The sequence below is a fragment of the Bombina bombina genome, chromosome 7 (genome assembly GCF_027579735.1).
Source record: "Bombina bombina isolate aBomBom1 chromosome 7, aBomBom1.pri, whole genome shotgun sequence".
NCBI lineage: Eukaryota > Metazoa > Chordata > Amphibia > Anura > Bombinatoridae > Bombina > Bombina bombina.
Genome location: NC_069505.1, coordinates 176,140,244 through 176,154,904, shown reverse-complemented (window position 1 = coordinate 176,154,904; position 14,661 = coordinate 176,140,244). Strand labels below are relative to the sequence as shown.

General features: G+C 36.2%; 1 protein-coding gene across 1 annotated transcript in view; it reads left to right on the top strand.

Annotated features, from left to right (window-relative positions):
• Positions 1–14,661, top strand: part of SLC22A18 (solute carrier family 22 member 18) — a 209,266-nt gene that overhangs the window by 41,059 nt on the left and 153,546 nt on the right. The window contains exon 4 of the mRNA XM_053720433.1: positions 8,084–8,216. Coding sequence (XP_053576408.1) covers positions 8,084–8,216 — 133 coding nt within the window. The remainder of the gene's footprint in view (positions 1–8,083; positions 8,217–14,661) is intronic.

Here is a 14,661-nt window from a genome sequence, read left to right as displayed (position 1 = left end):
CTACATAATCACAACTGGCACTACATAATAACAAATGTCACTACATAATCACTACTGTCACTACATAATCACAAATTTCACTACATAAGCACAACTGGCACTACATAATCACAACAGTCACTACATAATCACAACAGTCACTACATAATTACAACTGTCACTACATAATAACAAATGTCACTACATAATCACAACTGTCACTACATAATAACAACTGGCACTACATAATAACAAATGTCACTACATAATCACTACTGTCACTACATAATCACAACTGTCACTACATAATCACAACAGTCCCTACATAATCACAAATGTCACTACATAATCACAACTGTCACTACATAATAACAAATTTCACTACATAAGCACAACTGGCACTACATAATCACAACAGTCACTACATAATCACAACAGTCACTACATATTTACAACTGTCACTACATAATCACAACTGTCACATCATAATCACAAATGTCACTACATAATCACAACAGTCACTACATAATCACAAATGTCACTACATAATCACAACTGTCACTACATAATAACAAATTTCACTACATAATCACAACTGTCACTACATAATCACAACTGTCACATCATAATCACAAATGTCACTACATAATCACAACAGTCACTACATAATCACAACTGTCACTACATAATAACAAATTTCACTACATAATCACAACAGTCACTACATAATCACAACAGTCACTACATAATCACAACAGTCACTACATAATCACAAATGTCACTACATAATCACAACTGGCACTACATAATAACAAATGTCACTACATAATCACAACAGTCACTACATAATCACAACTGTCACTACATAATCACAACTGTCACTACATAATAACAAATGTCACTACATAATCACAACAGTCACTACATAATCACTACTGTCACTACATAATCACAACAGTCACTACATAATCACAACTGTCACTACATAATCACAAATTTCACTACATAATCACAACTGTCACTACATAATAACAACTGTCACTACATAATCACTACTGTCACTACATAATCACAACTGTCACTACATAATAACAACTGTCACTACATAATCACTACTGTCACTACATAATCACAACTGTCACTACATAATCACAACTGTCACTACATAATAACAACTGTCACTACATAATCACTACTGTCACTACATAATCACAACTGTCACTACATAATCACTACTGTCACTACATAATCACAACTGTCACTACATAATCACAACTGTCACTACATAATCACTACTGTCACTACATAATCACAACTGTCACTACATAATAACAAATGTCACTACATAATCACAACTGGCACTACATAATAACAAATGTCACTACATAATAACAAATGTCACTACATAATCACTACTGTCACTACATAATCACAACAGTCACTACATAATCACTACTGTCACTACATAATCACAACAGTCACTACATAATCACAAATGTCACTACATAATAACAAATGTCACTACATAATCACTACTGTCACTACATAATCACAAATGTCACTACATAATAACAAATGTCACTACATAATCACTACTGTCACTACATAATCACAACTGTCACTACATAATCACAACTGTCACTACATAATCACAACTGGCACTACATAATCACAACTGTCACTACATAATCACAACTGTCACTACATAATAACAAATGTCACTACATAATCACAACTGTCACTACATAATCACAACTGTCACTACATAATAACAAATTTCACTACATAATCACAACTGTCACTACATAATCACAACTGTCACTACATAATCACAACTGTCACTACATAATCACTACTGTCACTACATAATCACAACTGTCACTACATAATCACAACTGTCACTACATAATCACAACTGGCACTACATAATAACAAATGTCACTACATAATCACTACTGTCACTACATAATCACAACTGTCACTACATAATCACAACTGTCACTACATAATCACAACTGGCACTACATAATAACAAATGTCACTACATAATCACTACTGTCACTACATAATCACAACTGTCACTACATAATCACAACTGGCACTACATAATCACTACTGTCACTACATAATAACAAATGTCACTACATAATCACTACTGTCACTACAGGCAAGTTGTAACGTTTTTGTGCAGTTTGGTTTTGATAACTAGAGAGTCGCACATTAAACTTCAGCGTTATAAATATGTAGTGAACCTGTTACATTTCTGATCTTTGCCTCCTATGTCTTAATCTCAAGGACAAGGAGAACTATTTGCAGGACATTTTGCTAAACCATTGTCTGGCCTGGGTGCAGTGCCTAGAATATCCACCTGGTGGTGCTCTTTTACTGCTGTATATCAATATCAAATAATGATCCGCTCTATCTTCAGAAGGGATTCTATACTTTTTTTGCTTTTAAACTCCTTTTACAGAGCTTTGAAATTCACACAAAACCTAAAAAAAACCCACTAGTCTAATAGGATGAGATACAAACAACAGAATAATGCTTTACATTATAAACTTAATCCGATGCTCGTATAAAGGAAGAACTGTTCTTAATAAGATTAAAGGGACACTGAACCCAAAAATAAATTATTTCAAGATTCAGATAGAGCATGCAATTTTAAGCAACTTTCTAATTTACTCCTATTATCAAATTTTCTTCATTCTCTTGATATCTTTATTTGAAAAGCAAGAATGTAAGTTTAGATGCCGGCCCATTTTTGGTGAACAACCTGGGTTGTTCTTGCTGATTGGTGGATAAATTCCCCCACAAATAAACAAGTGCTATCCAGGGTCTGAACCAAAAATTGGCTGGCTCCTTAGCTTAGATGCCTTCTTTTTTTAAATAAAGATAGCAACAGAACGAAGAAAAATTGATAATAGGAGTAAATTAGAAAGTTGCTTAAAATTGCAAGGGTTCAATGTCCCTTTAAGTAGCTACTTTTGATAGAATTGTACTTTGTACAGTTAAAGGATACAAGAATGCATAATAAAGTGTATGTGCCTCAGATAATACATCAGGCAGCTGGTTCAGATCCATGTCATGTGACCAGGTGATTTGCTTTGGAAAGACTGGAATTTCATGTCTGAAAGTAGTACCTCCTATTGGCTGTTCTTCACTACTTGCTATGCAGGAATGAAGCAAACTGGATACATACCAAGGACATGACATCTCTGCAGGACTTAAAGGGACAGTGATAGAATCACATGCTCTATTTCATTCATGCATATCATTTTAGCACTAGCGACCCTGCAAGTATATGTGTTTATTCCCTGTAAATTAAATACTATTAAGAAGCCACAGGGGTCCCGAGGGGGAATGGCTGGTTACCCAATCAGCAGTGGTAATTGCATAACCTAGCTGTGCACCAGCACTGTTAATTGGATCGCTAACAGGACCAGGAGTTCCCTAAAGGGTTAAACACATTAGAGCATGTAATTTTGCAGTGTAAAAAGTGTGAAAAGTGAAACTTTTCAATGTTCTTCTGTTATAAAATTCTCTTGTTGAAACACATACCTAAGTAGGCTTGGGAGCACTGTTGGGAGCTAGATGATGATGCTACACAAATATGCTTCTTGTCATTGGCTGACCAGATGTGCTCAGCTACCTCCCAGTGTTGCATTGCTGCACTGGAGCTGAATTTTAAGGAATAGGAAAGTCTAAGTCAAACTTGCATGATTCAGACAGATCATGTTATTTTAAGACACTTTTAAATTCACTCCAATTTTCAAATGTGCTTTGTTCTCTTGGTATCGCTTGTTGAAAAAGAATATGCACATATCCTACACTAGTGGAAGCTAGCAGCTGATTGGTGCCTGCATACATTTGTCTCTTGGGATTGGCTAACTAGATTTGTTCATCTAGCTGCCTGTAGTCCAATGATGTTCCTTCAGCAAAGGATATTAAGAGAATGAAGCAAATGCTATTATATAAGTAAATTGGAAAGTTGTTTAAAATTGTATGCTCTATCATGAAAGAAAAAATTGGAGTTTTCTGTCCCTTTAATTGTGTTTAACTAATTTGCAAGAGTTTCTTTTTGCACCTTTTTCGCCTTTAAAGGGACACTGAACCCAATTTTTTTCTTTCGTGATTCAGATAGAGCATGCAATTTTAAGCAACTTTCTAATTTACTCCTATTATCAAATTTTCTTCATTCTCTTGGTATCTTTATTTTTAATACAAGAATGTAAATTTAGATGCCGGCCCAATTTTGGTGAACACACTGTGTTGTTCTAGCTGATTGGTGGATAAATTCACCCACCAATAAACAAGTGCTTTCCATGGTCTGAACCAAAAAAAAAAAAAGCTTAGATGCCTTCTTTTTCAAATAAACGCCTAGATTTAGAGTTCTGCGTTAGCCTTAAAAAGCAGCGTTAAGGGGTCCTAACGCTGCTTTTTATCTAACGCTGATATTTAGAGTCAGGCAGGAAAGGGTCTACCGCTCACTTTCTTTCCGCGACTCAAGGCTACCGCAAATCCCCTTACGTCAATTTCGTATCCTATCTTTTCTATGGGATTTGTCTAACGCCCTAAACCGCCGCACTCCCGCCTCGCAAACACTATAATAAATTTTATTAACCCCTAATCTACCCTCCCTAACATCGCCCCCACCTACCTACAATTATTAACCCCTAATCTCCCGCCCCCAACGTCGCCGCTACTATAATAAAGTTATTAACCCCTAAACCTAAGTCTAACCCTAACCCTAACACCCCCATAAGTTAAATATACTTTAAATAAAACAAACTAAATTTACTATAATTAAATAAATTATTCCTATTTAAAACTAAATACTTACCTATAAAATAAACCCTAATATAGCTACAATATAACTAATAGTTACATTGTACCTATTTTAGTATTTATATTTATTTTACAGGCAACTTTGTATTTATTTTAACTAGGTACAATAGCTATTAAATAGTTAATAACTATTTAATAGCTACCTAATTAAAATAATTACAAAATTACCTGTAAAATACTGTAAATCCTAACCTAAGTTACAAATACACCTAACACTACACTATCAATAAATTAATTAAATAAATTACCTACAATTAGCTAAAATTAAATACAATTAAATAAACTAAACTATAATACAAAAACCCCCCATTAAATTACAGAAAATAAAAAAAATTACAAGAAGTTTAGAAGAAATTAATTACATCTAATCTAAGCCCCCTAATAAAATAAAAAAGCCCCCCAAAATAATAAAATGCCCTACCCTATCCGAAATTACAAAGTAATCAGCTCTTTTACCAGCCCTTAAAAGGGCTTTTTGCGGGGCATTGCCCCAAAGTAATCAGCTCTTTTACCTGTAAATAAAAATACAATACCCCCCCAACATTTACAACCCACCACCCACATACCCCTACTCTAAAACCCACCCAAACCCCCCTTAAAAAAACCTAACACTAACCCCCTGAAGATCTCCCTACCTTGAGTCGTCTTCACCCAGCCGAGCCGAATTCTTCATCCAAGCGGGGCAGAAGAGGTCTTCCATCCGATTGAAGTCTTCATCCAAGCGGCATCTTCTATCTTCATCCATCCGGAGCGGAGCGGCAGCATCCTGAAGACCTCCGACGCGGAACATCCATCCTGGCCTACGACTTCTCGACGAATGACGGTTCCTTTAAATGATGTCATCCAAGATGGCATCCCTCGAATTCCGATTGGCTGATAGGATTCTATCAGCCAATCGGAATTAAGTTAGGAAAAATCTGATTGGCTGATTCAATCAGCCAATCAGATTGAAGTTCAATCCGATTGGCTGATCCAAATTAGAAAGTTGCTTAAAATTGCATGCTCTATCTGAATCACAAAAGAAAAAATTTGGGTTCAGTGTCCCTTAACGTTATTTTTCTAACTACAGAATATCAGAAATTCACTGGAATCAAAGGTTGTTTATCTAATCTTGAAAGAATTTTGAAACAAATAAATAGTCTTTGTATATATTGTACATTTAATTCTTGTTTTAGTTTGTATTATATTTTTGTTTGTGTAATTTGTTGAATCTGTTGTTACTTATAGAACATTATTCTAGTTGGTGTATTTGATTTTTTGTCTCCTGTTACCAATAATGGTGTCTACTGATGCACTGCTTACATGCAAGATTAGATCTCATGATCTTAAAAGCATGTGATGATCATTAGCACAGAGCCAATAATGCAAGTAATTATAGGTTGTACAATCCAACTTCATTAAAACATTCACAGAGGAATGTAGGATCAGTAATTAACAATTAAATGTACAAATATATCTATTTGTAAACACTTTAAACAGACGGTACATAGATGTACATTTTACTGTCATATGGCATTACTATTTAGCTGGAATTCAGTTGACCCTAATATTTATATAGAAATAAAAACTACTTATAAGTATAAATAGTAAAGCCATGAATGATCTGTATTAACTAAACATGAGTCTGACACATGTAAATTAAATAGTTTTGTAACTATATATTCATATAAATATACATTTATATATATTATAATTATTATAAAATATGTTTGTGTATCTATTACTGCTGAGTTGATCATAGGTGAAGGCAGCACATACAATACAAGTCTTTATACCATGGGATTAGAGTTGCTTAACAACCTAATCTGAGATGATAACTTTCTTCTTAAAACTACCAAATTGCTGAGCATTAAGGGCTAGATTTATCAAGCCTCTACGGAAGCAAGTTCTCACAAGAACTTGCTCGCCGTGATTTATCAAGCAGCGGTCACCAGACTGCTGCTTCCCTAAGCTCTTCGCCACCTCTAAGGTGGCGAAATTCAATCTCCTCGGTTGAGTTTGACCGAGGAGATTGACAGCTTGTGTGCAATGTTGATTACCTACGGGCAATTTTGCCCAGCCACAGGCGAGCTGAGGCGTACAGGGGCGCATATACGTGCCCCTGTACGCCTCAGCTATGATAAATCTAGCCCTAAATATCAGCTTTGTCAGTGGGAGCCTCAAAATCAACCTTCATATGGTAAGTGAGCACTGGAATTTAGTGATTATGACTGCTAGAAAGCAATGTGATACATTCTTACACTATGCATTGCATCCATAAAGAACTGCTGGCCCTCTGAATAAACAGCTATTGAGCCAATCAGCAGGACAAGTTGCACAGCAGTAGCAAGTGGGGTTAAATACAGTGCAGGGTCGCTAATGAATTACAGAATGTATTTTTTTTAACTATAACAGCCCTTTAACAACTTCCCCGTTTAAAGTGACATACATATGTAAAAAGAAAATGGTCAAATCTGCAAAGGGACTGAACGTAAATTTAAACTCAGCACTACTGTGAGCTAGCAGAATACATTTGATGAGCCACTCATCAGACAAGAGACTGCTTCTGAGCCTACCTATGTATGCTTTTTAGTAAAAGATACCAAAGAACAAAATTAATGTAATAAAATTAAATTGCAAAGCCTTATAAAATGTCATGTTCTATCTGAGCCTTTATCAGGTCAAATGCATCTATAATAGCAGTATTCAGAGAAGCATATTACCTGTGCTCTCAACTCCTACACAAACACTGTATATTCTAAACCACTGTTAGCTTTTTTATTTAAAGGGACATTGTACCCTAGATTTGTCTTAGCATAAATGTTTTGTAGATGATCCGTTTATATAGCCCATCTGGTAGTGTTTTTTATAAAAATGTATTGTTTATCTTATTTTTTAAGATCATTGTGCCTGTTTACAGACTCCTGTAGGCTCTTTTCATATGAAGGGAAGGGGGGGGGTCTGCTCTTTTTGTTTACCCAGCCCCTTTCAGTGGGTGTCCCAGACTAACTCATCAACAGAGTTAAACTGGGAGCTTCTAAATAAGTTAAAAGGTTTTATAGTGGATTTTTATATCAGTATTTGTGCATATTCTTCTTTATAGTAGTGTCTATTACATGCAGTTATATGAAAACTGGTGTATAATGTCCCTTTAAGCTGTTGTCTGTACCACTGACTCCCCTCCCCCCAAGTGATTCTTTAATCTGTACAGTTTTGAAACCCCATAAATAAACTGTAATTAGACCACATCAGCTTTGACCTGTGCCAATGTCAATTCCAGGTGCCCAGATGATAATAACCGACTTGACAGTTGAGAGCAAGAGAGCAGATGCACTAGGGAAGCTGGGACTTTGCTTTGGATTGGGAATAATCACCGGCTCCTCTCTAGGAGGGTACCTTGCCAGTAAATATGGGTGAGTTATAGATGAGTAAGGAATGATATTTGTGTTTGAAAGAATATATCATGGGTCTGAGATATCAGATGCATTTTATAGACAAATAGTGATATTGTGAGTTAGTTACCGTTACATTTCATGTGCAATCTCACTTTGTGCTCTCATTGTCAATCACCCAGGTATGATCAGTGCAGGGAGATTTGGCTGAGTGGTTAGGAAGCTGTGTTTGTGAACCATAAATGAGCCACAACTCTCCTGAGTCTGATTGAAAGTACAGGGCTAGCCCAGGTCTTGTTCCATGAACAGATACAATTTAAATGTCTTGATTCATATTGTGCGTACAAGTTAAAAGAAATACTTTACAATTTACTTTTTTATATATATATAAAATTTACCTCCAAGCACGGTAAACATATTTTACATTCATAGAAAAAATGTCCTTTTTTATTATTAAATCAATTTTTCTATATATATGTGATAATCGTAATGTCAAATATATACATCTATACCTATATGGGAATAGATATACATGTAAAGGTATACGTAGAAATATCTATATAAAATAAAAATAACATTTTCCTGTAATGTTAAACAAATACAGTAAATACACAGTAATGAAATATTATTATAGAATTGTTATTTAGACACACACACACACATATATGTATATATCTATATATCCTTAAACCATGTATGATTTGCAAAACCTTGTAAATTGTAAGTGTTAAGTTAATTTTACAAAACTTCTTTTACAATTCATTACTTAAAGGGACACTCAAGTCAAAATTAAACTTCATGATTCAGATAGAGCAGCAATTTTAAAACAACTTTCCAATTTACTTCCATTAACAAAATGTGCTCAGTCTTTTTATATTTACATTTTATAAAATCACCAGCTCCTACTGAGCATGTGCAAGAATTTACAGCATATACGTATATGTATTTGTGATTGGCTGATGGCTGTCACATGATACAGGGGGAGTGGAAATAGACATAACTTTGCAATTTATTTTAAAAAAATCTACTGCTCATTTGAAGTTCAGACTAAGTGCTATTGCATTGTCTTCTTATCTTGCATTTGTTGATTATGCAAATGTACTGTATTGACTGGTCCTTTAAATGTGTTCACTGTCCCTTTAACCAGTTTCTGTTCCTCAATCCAAATAAAATGCTAATCATGCATTAATGCATACTTATATATGCTAACATACACCAAGGCAGAACATGCTGTGATCCGAAATGTCTGCAGAAAATTAAGCACGTCTGTAGAAGCAACAGGGCACATGCATGAACTGCTAGTTTTGCTGCTCCAAATCAGGAAGTTCTCTTGAAATAGGGCTGTACAGAGTAAATTTACCTTAAAGTGATGGTAAATTTCAGACTTTAAGAGTGTTGCAAGGAAAAATATGTTAGTGTACAATTAAAACTGCATTTTTTTTGTTAAAGTGCATATATATATTTTTTAAAAGATTTATAATCCTACTTGATATCTTCTGTTTCTCCCCCCCCCCCCCCCTTCATTTCCTCTTTTGGCTGGGCTGTGAGATAGAGAGCAGTCCCACCCACTCTCTACATAGGCTTCGTAAGGACTTCCAAAGGGCTGGACTTCATGAGTGTCATATGACACACACACTCATTGGATGTTCATCCCAGTAAGCTGGCATAACATTGTAATATAAACATTACTACAGGCACGGATTTAAGACGTTTTACTGATAGATTTTTTTTAATGGCAAAGATTACATATATGGTAGTGCTATTTAAAGAGAACAGTCAGATACTCAGTAGCGCGCTGCACACTAACAGCTCATTGATTGATGTCTGGCTCAACCTCGCCCCCTAGCCTTTCCCGGTCTGCAAAGTTGTGACTACTAAATGTAAGACCTTTTTTATCACTACATTTATACAAACACACTCTCCTCGCTGCTGCAGATCCAAAATGAACGCTATGTCGTGACGGTCGAGCGGAGGGGGGGGGGTGCAGGCTGTAAAACGTCCAAAAACATGAAATTCTAAAAACAAGAAGGAACAGCCGCACAACAAGAGGCACCAGTGAGGAGGGCTGAATAAAATAAAACAAACCTTTATTGGAACAAAGTTAAAACAAAGGTACGTGGCAGGCAAACATCCTGACTAGTTTCGTGCCCTCATGAGCACTTAATCATAGGATATGTTTGTAAGGCGCAAACTCACTATTTATAGGGAGCGGAACCTGTGATAAATCAATTAAAAACAATGGTATCTGTATACATATACATATACAATTATATCCATTACATTAACATTATTTAGAGAGGACAGCTGACTTAAATAGAACATACATAGGCCCATATTGTGTGGGCCCGTGTTTCTGGCGAGTCTTCAGACGAATCTTCAGAGTCTTCACTCTCACATTCCGTTCAGCAACCAGGGTGTCCAGCCTGTATGTAAAATATCCAACAAATATCCCACAATATTCATAAATGGGAAGCAGCACTCACTGGATTTTTGAAGCAAAAAAAGACCTTTATTATTTAAAACACTCCTGTGACGTTTCAGGGTCATTAACCCCTTCCTCAGACAGTGCATAGTGAGTCAAACAAATGCTATATATAACATATACGATCAAATATGCAAATAAAATACAAATTACAAACAAAAGAAATTAGACATACCCCTCAGATATTTCATATCATATCACATGTGATCTCAACATGTCATCACCATGGTGATGTGAATAAACAAATTATTCAAAATCTAAAAACAAACAATAATGTGCCTCAAACAAACTAATAGAAAGTGTTACGTGACTTGATGTGTACAGTAGCAATTGTTGAGAAACATATAACTTCAGTAATAACGGGTTGGATCTACACAGAAAATTAGGAAACCAGATAAGAAGCTATACTGTCTGTGAAAAAAACAGATTTACATTGCGGGGACCCTCACCCTTTGCGGTAATAGCCTTATCATGTCAATTAGTGCTTAACTTGCTTTATAGTTCTACAAGTGATGACTATGTCTGCTTAGAATAATAAGCGTTTAACTAATGCTTCCATTGTTAACATAGCTTTTGTCTATGAGATTATCACATAGTTATAGGCTTATGACTGCCAAAGAAGGTTTTCCTAAACCGTCAATTTTGCATTAACTATGGCCTAGATTTGGAGTTTGGCGGTAGCCGTGAAAACCAGCGTTAGAGGCTCCTAACGCTGGTTTTAGGCTACCTCCGGTATTTGGAGTCACTCAAAAAAGGGTCTAACGCTCACTTTTCAGCCGCGACTTTTCCATACTGCAGATCCCCTTACGTCAATTGCGTATCCTATCTTTTCAATGGGATTTTTCTAACTCCGGTATTTAGAGTCGTGTCTGAAGTGAGCGTTAGAAATCTAACGACAAAACTCCAGCCGCAGAAAAAAGTCAGTAGTTAAGAGCTTTCTGGGCTAACGCTGGTTCATAAAGCTCTTAACTACTGTACTCTAAAGTACACTAACACCCATAAACTACCTATGTACCCCTAAACCGAGGCCCCCCCACATCGCCGCCACTCAATTAAAATTTTTTAACCCCTAATCTGCCGACCGCCACCTACGTTATACTTATGTACCCCTAATCTGCTGCCCCTAACACCGCCGACCCCAATATTATATTTATTAACCCCTAACCTGCCCCCCACAACGTCGCAGCCAGCTACCTACAATAATTAACCCCTAATCTGCCGTCCGCACGCCGCCGCCAGCTACATTATCCCTATGTACCCCTAATCTGCTGCCCTAACATCGCCGACCCCTATATTATATTTATTAACCCCTAACCTGCCCCCCACAACGTCGCCGCCACCTACCTACAATAATTAACCCCTAATCTGCCGACCGCAAAGAGCCGCCAGCTACATTATAGCTATGTACCCCTAATCTGCTGCCCCTAACACTGCCGACCCCTATATTATATTTATTAACCCCTAACCTGCCCTCCCTAACATCGCCGACACCTAACTTCAATTATTAACCCCTAATCTGCCGACCGAATCTCGCCGCTATTCTAATAAATGTATTAACCCCTAAAGCTAAGTCTAACCCTAACACTAACACCCCTCTAAGTTAAATATAATTTACATCTAACGAAATTAATTAACTCTTATTAAATAAATTATTCCTATTTAAAGCTAAATACCTACCTGTAAAATAAATCCTAATATAGCTACAACATAAATTATAATTATATTATAGCTATTTTAGGATTAATATTTATTTTACAGGTAACTTTGTATTTATTTTAACCAGGTACAATAGCTATTAAATAGTTAAGAACTATTTAATAGCTAAAATAGTTAAAATAATTACAAATTTACCTGTAAAATAAATCCTAACCTAAGTTACAATTAAACCTAACACTACACTATCAATAAATTAATTAAATAAAATTCCTACAATTACCTACAATTAAACCTAACACTACACTATCAATAAATAAATTAAATACAATACCTACAAATAACTACAATGAAATAAACTAACTAAAGTACAAAAAATAAAAAAATATTTACAACCTTAAGAAAAATATTACAACAATTTTAAACTAATTACACCTACTCTAAGCCCCCTAATAAAATAACAAAGCCCCCCAAAATAAAAAAAATGTCCTACCCTATTCTAAATTACTAAAGTTCAAAGCTCTTTTACCTTACCAGCCCTGAACAGGGCCCTTTGCGGGGCATGCCCCAAGAAGTTCAGCTCTTTTGCCTGTAAAAAAAAAACATACAATACCCCCCCCAACATTACAACCCACCACCCACATACCCCTAATCTAACCCAAACCCCCCTTAAATAAACCTAACACTAAGCCCCTGAAGATCATCCTACCTTGTCTTCACCATACCAGGTTCACCGATCTGTCCTGGCTCCGATATCTTCATCCAACCCAAGAGGGGGCTAGACATCCATCATCCGATGGCTGAAGAAGTCCAGAAGAGGGTCCATAGTCTTCATCCTATCCGGGAAGAAGAGTAGATCCAGACTGGCAACCATCTTCTTCCAAGCGGCATCTTCTATCTTCATCCGATGAGGACCGGCTCCATCCTGAAGACCTCCACCGTGGACCCATCTTCATCCGGCGACGTCCAACTGAAGAATGACGGTTCCTTTAAGGGACGTCATCCAAGATGGCGTCCCTCGAATTCCGATTGGCTGATAGGATTCTATCAGCCAATCGGAATTAAGGTAGGAATATTCTGATTGGCTGATGGAATCAGCCAATCAGAATCAAGTTCAATCCGATTGGCTGATTGGATCAGCCAATCGGATTGAACTTGATTCTGATTGGCTGATTCCATCATCTTGGATGACGTCATTTAAAGGAACCGTCATTCGTCGTTCAGTCGTCGGCCAGGATGGATGTTCCACGTCGGAGGTCTTCAGGATCCTGCAGCTCCACTCCGGATGGATGACGATAGAAGATCCCGCTTGGATGAAGACTTCAATCGGATGGAAGACCTCTTCTGCCCCGCTTGGATGAAGACTTCTACCGGATGGAGGACCTCTTCTTGCTCCGCTTGGATCAAGACTTCGGACCCTCTTCTGGACCGAACGCTGAACCCGGTGAGGTGAAGACAAGGTAGGGAGATCTTCAGGGGCTTAGTGTTAGGTTTATTTAAGGGGGGTTTGGGTTAGATTAGGGGTATGTGGGTGGTGGGTTGTAATGTTGGGGGGGGTATTGTATGTTTTTACAGGCAAAAGAGCTGAACTTCTTGGGGCATGCCCCGCAAAGGGCCCTGTTCAGGGCTGGTAAGGTAAAAGAGCTTTGAACTTTAGTAATCTAGGGTAGGGCATTTTTTTATTTTGGGGGGCTTTGTTATTTTATTAGGGGGCTTAGAGTAGGTGTAATTAGTTTAAAATTGTTGTAATATTTTTCTTATGTTTGTAAATATTTTTTTATTTTTTGTACTTTAGTTAGTTTATTTCATTGTAGTTATTTGTAGGTATTGTATTTAATTTATTTATTGATAGTGTAGTGTTAGGTTTAATTGTAGGTAATTGTAGGTATTTTATTTAATTAATTTATTGATAGTGTAGTGTTAGGTTTAATTGTAACTTAGGTTAGGATTTATTTTACAGGTAAATTTGTAATTATTTTAACTATTTTAGTTATTAAATAGTTCTTAACTATTTAATAGCTATTGTACCTGGTTAAAATAAATACAAAGTTACCTGTAAAATAAATATTAATCCTAAAATAGCTATAATATAATTATAATTTATATTGTAGCTATATTAGGATTTATTTTACAGGTAAGTATTTAGCTTTAAATAGGAATAATTTATTTAATAAGAGTTAATTAATTTCGTTAGATTAAAATTATATTTAATTTAGGGGGGGGTTAGTGTTAGGGTTAGACTTAGCTTTAGGGGTTAATACATTTATTAGAATAGCGGTGAGCTCCAGTCGGCAGATTAGGGGTTAATAATTGAAGTTAGGTGTCGGCGAT